This window comes from Amblyomma americanum, chromosome 7, assembly GCF_052857255.1.
Source record: "Amblyomma americanum isolate KBUSLIRL-KWMA chromosome 7, ASM5285725v1, whole genome shotgun sequence".
Classification (NCBI taxonomy): Eukaryota; Metazoa; Arthropoda; class Arachnida; order Ixodida; family Ixodidae; genus Amblyomma; species Amblyomma americanum.
In genome coordinates this window covers 39,657,409-39,668,216 of record NC_135503.1, presented here as the reverse complement: position 1 = coordinate 39,668,216, position 10,808 = coordinate 39,657,409, and the positions used below count along the sequence as shown (strand labels likewise).

General features: G+C 49.9%; 1 protein-coding gene across 1 annotated transcript; it reads right to left on the bottom strand.

The window, feature by feature from the left end:
* Positions 1-4,159: 4,159 nt before the first annotated feature.
* On the bottom strand, positions 4,160-5,899 carry LOC144097650 (solute carrier family 22 member 13-like). Its single transcript, XM_077630301.1, has one exon. The coding sequence runs from the start codon at positions 5,897-5,899 to the stop codon at positions 4,160-4,162; it is 1,740 nt and encodes a 579-aa protein (XP_077486427.1).
* Positions 5,900-10,808: the final 4,909 nt, after the last annotated feature.

The window sequence follows — 10,808 nt, the reverse complement described above, 5'->3', positions numbered from 1 at the left end:
TGGTCCTGACCGCTGCGCAGGTCCGCCGAACCAGGGCCTGTTGGGCCGATAGTTCCTGGCAGCCGAGCAGTGCCGCCTCCCAGTCCTCTCGGTTAGGGGAAAGGGTGATGGGGGAGGAGAGAAGGATTTTGCCTGCATGCCCAAGCCATGTGAAAGGTGTCGGTCACCTCCCCACAGAATGAGCAGCGGCCGTCAAAAGAAGAATCAAAGTGCTTGAGAACCGCCGGGGGTATCACAACTCTCACCAGCCACTTCAATCTCACCGCCGCCGCTTAAGCCGACCACGTAGACTTACATCATGCGCCTGATTTCCTTCACGTCATTACTAGGGAAACATTTAGAGCACGTCATCATCATCATCATCATTGTCGTGGTCGTAGTCGTAAGCCTGCTTAAGTCCACTGCAAGACAAAGGCCTCTCTCATACCTCTCCAACTGACCCTGTCCTGTGCCGGCTGCGGCCATACTAGCCCCGCAAAATGCTTATCTGATCCGCACACCTAACCTTCTGCCGCCCCCTGCTACGCTTGCCTTCTCTTGGAATCCACTCCGTTACCCTTAACGACCATCGGTTATCTTGCCCTCGCATTACATTCCCTGTCGAAGTCCATTTCTTCATATTGTTTTCGACTAATGTTATTAACCTTCATTTTTTCTCTGGCCCACTCTGCCCTCTTCCTGTCCCTCAACGTTACACAGATGTAACGTTAAATGAAAGGTCTATCATTTTTTTAAATGATAGTTCCATAATTTTTCTTTGCATACTTCGCTGCGTTGTCCTCAATTTAAATTGGACCTTTTTCGTTAACCTTCATGTTTCTGCCCCGTAGGTGAGTACCGGTAAGATACAGCTGTTACATGCTTTTCTCTTGAGGGGTCTTGGTAAACTGCTATTCATAATCTGAGAGAACCTGCCATATGAGCTCCGCCCCATTCTTATCCTTCTAGTCATTTCCCTCTCATGATCCGGATCAGCTGTCACTACCAGCCATACGTAGACGTATTCCTTTACCACTTCCAGCTCCTCGCTTCCAATTGTGAACTGCTGTTACCTTGCTAGACTGCTGAACATTACTTTGGTTTTCTGCATGGTTAATTTTGAGACCCACAGTTTTGCTCTGCCTGTCTCAATCATTGATCATACTTTGCAATTCATCTCGTGAGTGACTCAGCAAGGCAATGTCATCAGCGAATCGCAGATTATTTAGGTATTCTCCATTAACTTTTATCCCCAACTGTTCCCAATTCAGGCCTCGGAATGCCTCCTGTAAACAGGCGGTGAATAGCAATATTGGCGAGATCGTGTCTCCTTGCCTGACGCCCTTCCTTATCGGAATTTTATTGCTAACTTTATGGAGGACTATAGTAGCTGTGCAGTTGCTATATATATCTTCCAGTATTTTTGCATAAGACTCTCCTACACTTTGATTCCGCAATGCCTGCATGACTGCTGAGGTTTCGACTGAGTCAAACTCTTTCTAATAATCAATGAAGGTTATACATAGAGGCTGGTTATGTTCTGCGCACTTCTCTACCATCTGGTTGATAGTGTGAATATGGTCTAATAAAGAGAATCCTTTACAAAAGCCTGTCTGATCATTTGGTTGATTGAAGCCTGAGGTTGTCCTGACTCTATTAACGATCGCCTTAGTAAATACCTTGTAGGCAATGGGCAGTAAGCTGATCGGACTAATTTTCCAAGCCGTTGACGTCTCTCTTCTTATGGATGAAGATGTCCCTAGCGTTCGTTCGAGCCTATGGTGCGCTCGAAATCATAAAGCATTGCGTGTACAGGGTGGCTAGTTTTTCTCGCACAATCTCCCCCCCCCCCCCCCATCCTTCAACAGATCTGCTGTTACCTGATCCTCCCCAGCTGCTTTCCCCCTTTCCATTGCTCCTAAGGCTGTCTTTACTTCCTTTTGTTATTGGCGGGATGCCACATTGCTGTGTGCTACTGCCTCTTCTCATTAACGTCCTGATTACGTTGGGTACTGTATAGATTTGTGTGGGACTCTTCGGCTACTTCTCGGCCAGCACAACGCTGTGGTGTCCAGTCAACTCGGCCAATTGGTCCGTGCAGCGAGAAAGTCCGAAAGTTCGCGGTCTGGTGCGCAATGAGTACGCAAACACATAAACCCGTAGAAAAGAACTTTAATGCCCGCACAAACATTACGCGTAAACAATGCACCCAGGGACAGTAACGCTTTCGCATTTCTACACGTAAGCATGCCTTAAGTGCCTCTGCCGAATTTTTTTTTTCTACCGCCACGGATTCTACTGAAGCATTCCCGATGCGCTGACCGCAGTCTTCTTATCATATATGCCAAATTTCGCAGCCGGGCGGCTTTTTGTTGCAGCTCAAACGAAATGAAAAATATCCCATTTCGTGGCCTTAAATTCCAGGGGCAAACTTACGAATGTGACGTCATTGCACGCTCGTCGATATTCGCTCCGCGTTCGCCGAACGATAAAACTTTTTAGCTTGTTTTGGTCATTTCAGAAAAATAATGATCCAAGCTGTCACTTGCAGTCGCCAGTTTCGCCGATCAAGGCGGACACGATAGGTTTTGTGACAGTATCCGTGAGGTCAAAGTCACCGTATATACTGCCGTACCTTCTTCGAAACTACAGCATATTTTGTTCTGTTCACCGTTAATAGAGCATCCACGTTCCATTTCAGTCCTCTACTTTGGCACCTCAGCTGCATAATTTAAAATTTTGAATTCTGAACTGACATCACTGCACTTACCTTTGGATTATTCTTCAAAATTCTCTACACTAAGTGTCCTGTTCACAGTTATCTATTTAGTTCTGCCCGGATTGCATGGGGTAGAAATTTTAAACCTCTACCCCCCTCCCCCCTTTCGGACCATGTATTGCATATCATCTCTTGAAAAGATTGTTTTCAATTGTTACATTCTGCAAGGCATATTCCGATTTTTGGCATCTATGGAAGACTCTGGGTTCATATCTACCCTTCAACAACGCAACTTTAACTGCATTCTGAACAATCTTAAACAACATAATTAAAAAAACGCGTACACGAGTCAAGCACTGAATGACAGCAAGCGATGAAATCCAGCACAGTTCCCGTCCTACAGTCTGTACACGTGTCTTTCAGTGTTAAAGAAAATGCCAGCGCTGTCTCTGGGGCCGCAAAGCAAGGAAACCCGTGCATTGAAAGTTCTACAAATGGCCTTGTCATTGGCAAGCTGCTGCCTAATGAGTCGTGCCCACTTCGTTCAGCTGCTCCAAAGTGTGTCCCCACATCAGCGACTCCGATATACAGTTGTCCACTCTCAGGAGGCTGAAACCGGCTCGAATTTATAGCCCGCAGTAATGCACTCTAAAGACAAATGCGCGCTTCGAACACAAAACATCACAAAGTGAAAGGAGCACGGCAGGAACGAAGTAACGGGACGCGCTGTTGCGAAATCTGGTCCAAAGTTCCTGCGGAATGTTCAACACAGAAAATATGACGAAGCAATGCCTGCGCTTGTAGCAACTGTTCATGCATTAGGTAAGTTCCTATGAGCGGAGCATTTGCTCGTGGAGTTATGTGTGAGCAACAATTGATAGAGCCTGAGAAAGAAAAACGAAAAGGCGGAATCTTTCACCAGCATAGTTAAAGTGCAACACTTAAATCTGCTCGTTGTCTAAGGGTTGCAGCTCAGCGATGCACATCAGAAAGTGGGGAGCGTGTAAGACATTCAGCACTGAGAGTGCATCATATGTAATTGTAGACAGCCACGTCCTCGTTGCCAGATGCGGTGGTTGGTTCCACAGTATAAGTACCTCAATTGTGGCACGTCAGTTCTAATGATACATTGACCAAGAAACGTTGAGCTGAATAAAGACAGGCAGTCATAAAAATAAATAGAATAATAGCACTCCGACAGTCTCCTAGGAACACAACATCGAAGTACTGGAGATCAACGCGTGCACCGAAGGCAACTGACCATTAGCTAAGAAAATATATAAAAAACAATAAAATGCGGTATTTCTTAACGATTGTTTTCTTGCCTCATTCTTTTGACCCACCATTAATCTTGGAGGCAGCGGCTGACATTGGCTGCTATGAGTCCTGGTGTATAGGTGGTAATGACAGACGTAAAAACACTTGCTACAAATTACGGCCCTCGGGAATCCAGTTCGCAGACTACCCCAAGGAAATCGATCGTGACCTCTGTACAGAATGCGTGGAGTACTGCTCGGGACCCACAGAGATCCTGCCGGACGACCTGGAGCTTCGGCGCTTGATGGGTTCCTTGGGAAGCGGCATCAGCGTGTCCCGCATGGCGCGTTTCATGTCGTCGCCGGAGGCCACGTTGGACCTGCCGCCGTATTTGGGGCGTCCTTGTGGCACCCAATCGTGCTCGTACGGTAAAACTTGGGCAGCGACGGCAAACAACGACATCAGCGCAGCCGCACCAGCCAGCCGCAGGTCAGTGTGCAAGTCACCCAGTAGCGCCGTGCTCGTCTGGCCCAGGGTGGCGCCAAGGCGGCTGAACGCGAAGCACAAGGCCAAAGCGCGACAGTGCGTCACTTCAGGATACGCTCCTACGGTCTGGCAGATGAAGAACGAGATGCAGACGTTTCCAGCCGTGCGCATCAGAACTACGAGGCAGTCCCGCAGCCAGGTCTCGTCTTGGCTGTACGTGATGGCGAGAACGGCCGACGTCGCACTGAAGGTGACCCCCGAAACCACCACGATGTTCTTGAATCCGAAGCGTTCCACATAGGGCACACCCAAAAGGCACGCCACGGCAGACAACATGTAGCCAACGGCGGTGACGCCGTCGCTGACGAGTACACCGTCGTTGCTAACGAATGTGTCGTAGGCGAAGCTCAACGCCGTCCACATGAAAGACAGGAGAGCCGTGCGCGTCCTGAGATGCGAACCGCACAAGCCACTCTGCTCCGCTGCGTTGTGGTTGTTGAACCCGACCTCCAGTTGGTACTGCGCCAGCAGTTCTCGGCAAAGCTGCGGCGACACTCTGTTCAGACGGGCTGCGCGCAAAGAGACCCGTTCGGCTTCTTTCGCCTTGCCTGTTGCCAAGAGCCACGCGGGGGACTCTTCGATGCCGTAGTAGAGGAAGACAAGGAGGCAGGTGGGAACCATGAGCAAAAGCTGCAGCGCGGCCCAACCTGCTTTGAAGATCTGCGCGGCGAGCAAAGTAGGAGGTACCATGACAAACGACAGAAGCGCACCCACCGTGATATACGCAGCGATCTTCGTTGCCGGTGTCACCTCGATAAGCACCGCGTAAGTAGGTGGAACCAAGGCGCTCGTCGCGGCAGAGACGATGGCACGCACGGCAACAAAGAACTGGAAGTCGTTGGGGACGCTGCTTCCGACGCCCGCAATGAGGACCACGGGCACGGTGATGAAGATCACTGTCTTGCGACCGACGCGGTCCGCGAACACTCCGGATACTGGCAGGGAGATTATGCAGGTGGCCGAGTAGACGAGCCTAGCAACGTCGATGAGCCAGCGCCTGTCGCACACCAGGTTCCATTGGCTCACGATGTTGTTGCCGTACTTATCCATGTCAAACTCCCACGACGTGCATGGGACCACTTTGGGCGCGTAGCTGGCGTCTGGGGGATCGCGCATTGTGCAGCGGCTGAACCTGCCTCGCTCGTCGAGCGGGATGGCCAGCTGCTTCCAGTCGGCCACGCTGAGGTTCGCGAAGGAATCTGGTCGCCTGCACCAGTGCTCCATGACGCCGGCCGTTAGCTTGAAGCTCTCGTAGTGGAGCGTGAACGTGCCCCCAGCGATGATCCCGCTGGCCAGAACAAGCAGCTGGAATATGCCGCTCCCGTAAGGAAGCTGCCTTGCCGACTGTCTTGGTGTTTCTGTAGCCCTCGCCTTATCAGAAATGCTGGTTAAAAGCATAGGTCCTGAGAAAGGCTGTTTGTGGCGGTCTGCCATCCTCCACGGGCTGCTTTCTTCTTCTCGTGTAAAGCCTCGCACCACGAGAACCGCGTGGCGGGGCGGACATTTTGCTGCAATCGATGGCAGACCAAAAGCTTATTTACGGCTTGCAGCACCACAGGGACTGCGAAAGGTAATAAAAGAGCCACGAAGTTATAATCGCTTTTAATCTTCTCCTCTTCTGTGTTCATCAATCCTGCAACGCCCATCGTCGCGTCCTGCGTTTCATCGTCACTGCCATTCTTCTAGTTCGCGCGATCGGGACGATCGCTCGGTGGCCCCAGGTGGTGTCACGAACTAGAAGACGACAAAGTGGGCTGTGGCGATGCACGGAGCGCTCGCGGTTGGCCAACCACCATTAAATCATGCCATCACCATCTGCCATGCAGTGATGATGATGATGGTGGTGATGATGATGATGGTGGTGGTGGTGGTGGTGGTGGTAGTGGTGCTGAACTTTCATGACGATAGTGTATCATGTAGTCTAGCACTCTGGACTGCGAGCAAGCTGCCCACAGTGGCAGGAGGTCGCGAGAGTCCCACAAGCCCTACCGGTGGCAGTGCGTGCCATCGCAGGACAATGACGCATCGCTTAACTGCTGCACCACTGCGCTAGGACTAGTATAAGGACTCCCCACTATCTGTGAATGTAAAGTAGATTATGACTAATTTCGTATATATGGGCATTAACCTATTATAAGTATCGCGTCATAATCTTAAAGTGGAGCTTAAGTGTACACCCCCCCCCCCCCCCCGCCCCAGTGAAACGGGAACACCAAACACCGAAATGACAACCGAAGTGCTAGCGCGCCTAATGGGCATTTGGCATGACCACGCTAAATCGTCCGTCATTTTTTTTCCCTCAAGCTCAATATCGTAGTCCGTTCAACGCCTTTCGTTTCTCTTGGCTCCCAGTTTTCCTTACAAGTGGAAGCAGTTAGATGTCCATGTGGTACGAAGAAAAATGCACACGAAATCTGCGTATGCCTTCTTGGCCCACCGGAAATATCTAGCGTATTCATTTAGTGCGACGTGAGCATGCACTGCATGACGTGGTATACTTTTTTGCTGCCCCACACTGAGCACAGGCGGATATTGGCAGTGAAGACAGAGCAAGAGGGTACGCTTGGGGTCCGGGTCTTGACAGGGGCTCCTAGAAGCCAGAGCAAACCATTATCCTGCGGCTGCAAGTGTGCCATACCTGAACGGATAATTTTTGGCCTCTGCCTTGTTTTCCCTGACCGAATGGCAGCATTTTTACTCTTGGGGCCGCCTAAACTCGCCTCTGACTGAGCCGTAGCAATATTTGAGGCTGTTGGCGTGCTCGGTGAGCCATTGTCAGCGTACGCTCGCCACATTATATGAACCTGCAGTCATGGGAATTCGGGACCGGGAATATGAGGTATTCATACGCACTTAACTGCACTCTGCGACGTCAACAGCGCACTTTCCTGAGACACATTAGTCGGAAGAACATTACACGTATCAGGCGGTCGTTGGCAGACTTACCCAGACTTTAGAGCTTCGACTCCGATTGTGCCGCCAGCTACTCACTGGCGTACAAAATTAATCCGCGCCTGGTGCTAGGATTCTCTGGTGTGCAATGCTCGGGAAAATGGTTATTTCCGCCCCACCCCCCCTCCCGCCATGCGCATTCAAAACACATTATTCATGGCGCTCTTAGGCCAAGGTACCCTAGCGCTATTAAAACTAACTCATGAATTCTTAATTCTGTCCTTTGAATGCGCTAGAAGAAGGGGCTATCACAGAAGCCCACAAATGCTATCAATGCCAGAACACGGTTAGTGATGCCTTTTGAACTCTGGGATCACATTCCGTGGCTACACAGCAGCAGCTACGAGCGCAGAGCGGTCTTCCGCAAGCAACTTATCTGGCCATCCCTGGCGAAGTCATCTTGCATTTCCAGTACCTAGCGTTTCAGTTCATTTTTTTTACGCCTTAACATCCTGTCGATAGAGCGTTCAAGGCAAGACGTTGCGTAAAGTATTTGATCTGTACGTTGTTTTAATCAAGCTTGAAACAAATTCCTCCCCCATCTCTCTCCAATTAATCATGTCCTGCGCCAGCAACGTAGCAGAGGGTTAACTGGAAAGATGTTGGAGATATTAGAGATTGGAGGCATCGAATTATTACAAATTTTCTATATTACCTGGGCTGTTTGAAGCTGATGTTTAGGCAGTTCAGTCCGCATTTCACAGAATCCAGATATTTAAATTCTCCTCTCTTGGACCACATTCTGCTTATACTGTCTTAGACTGTTTTCAATTCTTATACTCAACATATGTTTCAGTTTAGCCAGTTGTGGAAGGAAATGTAGAGATGCAGAACTTAGGTTTCATCGGTTTCCTTTAACTGCACAAGTTTAGCTGCGTTTTGAACAACTTTACCATACCAAAAATGAAAAACAAACAGGCGCACATCAGGCAAGCACTGGGTGACGGCAAGAATAAATTCCAGCACAGCTCCCTTCCTAGTCAGTCCACGCGTCGCTTAGTAGTAAGCAAAATGTCAACATCCCATCTGGGTCCGCAAAGCAAGGGAACTGACGGAAGTTTTTTTTTCGAATGGCCTCATCGACGGCAAGCCGCTGCCTATAATGAGCCGCGCCCGCTTTGTTCAGCTGCACCAAAGTGTGCCCCGCATCAGTGTGTCCCACACCAGCGACCCCAAGACATAGTTGCCCACCCTCAGGAGGGCGAAATCGGCTCTTGAAATTATAGTCAGCGGTAACAAACTGCAAAGCCTAATGCGTCTTCGAACACCGAACATCACAAGGTGAAAACAACACGGCAAGGACGAAGCAGGCTGGCGCAACGGCAGTGCACGCGCTGTTACGAATTTTGGACTAACTGGTCAACGTCCCTGGGAAACGGTCAACACACAAAATATGACAAACCAGAGTGGGTAAAGGATGCAGCTGTACTTGTATACACGTGCTCGTATGAATATCACAACTCCTAGTGGAGTTATACGCGAGCATCAATTAGATGAGCGTTCAGACAAAACTAGAAAGCAGAATCCTGCACTGGCATGGTGCAAAGAGCAAGAACCTTAACTCCGCTCGTTGTCTAGGCGTTGCAGCTCAGCGTTGCACATTAGCAAGACGGTAGCGTGGGAAATATTCAGGACTGAGGGTTCCTCAGAGCAAGTCTCTCAAGTGTGGCGCATAAATTCTAATGTCTCATAGACAAAAAAACGTCGCTCTCAATAGACGAGAAATCATGAAAAGGAATAGAGTAAGAGCAACCTGGCAGTCTCCTAGGAAAACAAAAACGGAGGACAAATTGGAGATCAACGCGTTGAACAAGGACCACTGACCACTAGATAAGAAAATATTAAAAAAACAATAACGGCGGTATTTCGTAAAGATCGAGTATACGTGGCAATGACACAGGTAAAAAATATTGCTACAAAATACGGCCCTCGAGAAACAAATTCGCACTACCCTAAGGAAATCGTTTTGGACTTCTATATAGAGTACGTGGAGAACTGCTCCGGACCCACGGAGGTCCTGTCAGATGACTTGGAGCTTCGGCGCTTGATGGGTTTCTTGGGAAGCGGCATCAGCGTGTCCCGCATAATGCGTTTCACATCGTTGCCGGTGTCACCTCGATAAGCACCGCGTAAGTAGGTGGAACCAAGGCGCTCGTCGCGGCAGAGACGATGGCACGCACGGCAACAAAGAACTGGAAGTCGTTGGGGACGCTGCTTCCGACGCCCGCAATGAGGACCACGGGCACGGTGATGAAGATCACTGTCTTGCGACCGACGCGGTCCGCGAACACTCCGGACACTGGCAGGGAGATTATGCAGGTGGCCGAGTAGACGAGCCTAGCAACGTCGATGAGCCAGCGCCTGTCGCACACCAGGTTCCATTGGCTCACGATGTTGTTGCCGTACTTATCCATGTCAAACTCCCACGACGTGCATGGGACCACTTTGGGCGCGTAGCTGGCGTCTGGGGGATCGCGCATTGTGCAGCGGCTGAACCTGCCTCGCTCGTCGAGCGGGATGGTCAGCTGCTTCCAGTCGGCCACGCTGAGGTTCGCGAAGGAATCTGGTCGCCTGCACCAGTGCTCCATGACGGCGGCCGTTAGCTTGAAGCTCTCGTAGTGGAGCGTGAACGTGCCCCCAGCGATGATCCCGCTGGCCAGAACAAGCAGCTGAAAGACACCGCTCCCGTAAGGAAGCTGCCTTTCCGACTGCCTTGGTGTCTCAGTAGCCTTCGCCTTATCAGAAACGCCGGTTAAAATCACAGGTCCTCAGAGAGGCTGTTCGTGGCGGTCTGCCATCCTCCACGGGCTGCTTTCTTCTTCTCGTGTAAAGCCTCGCGCCACGAGAACCGCGTGGCAGGGCGGACGTTTTGCTGCCCCTGGTAATGACTGTCGATGACTGGCCAAAAGCTGCTTGATGGCTTGCAGCACCAAAGGCGCTGCGGAAAAGGTAATAAAACAGCCACAAAGATGTAATCATTTTTACATATTGTTTTTTTCTGAAGCTCAAAATCGTCTTCCGTTCAGCCTCTTTCGTTTGTCTTAGTTTCCATTTTTCTCTCAAAGTAGAAGCAGATGTTCATGATGCAAAGAAAAAGCCGCACGAAAACTATGCGTCTTGACCCACCGAAAATATACTCGAGTAAAGCTTCTTTCTGGGCTAGTTGATGCTTCATTTTCTTGGGTAAAAAATTGGCGCAACGTAAAGACGTTCACGAGTGAGAAAGACAGGACAACGCGCAACTGACAGCTTACTGTTTATTTGAAAGGTTCAGAGGAGAGACAGAAGACACCGAAAATATCTCGCGTATTCATTTCTTGCGATCATAGTATATGTACACTGTTAACAAAAAAAA

What these genes read in the sequence shown, in the direction of transcription:
- LOC144097650 (XM_077630301.1), bottom strand. Translation starts at nt 5,899, where the DNA reads ATGCTTTTAACCAGCATTTCTGATAAGGCGAGGGCTACAGAAACACCA.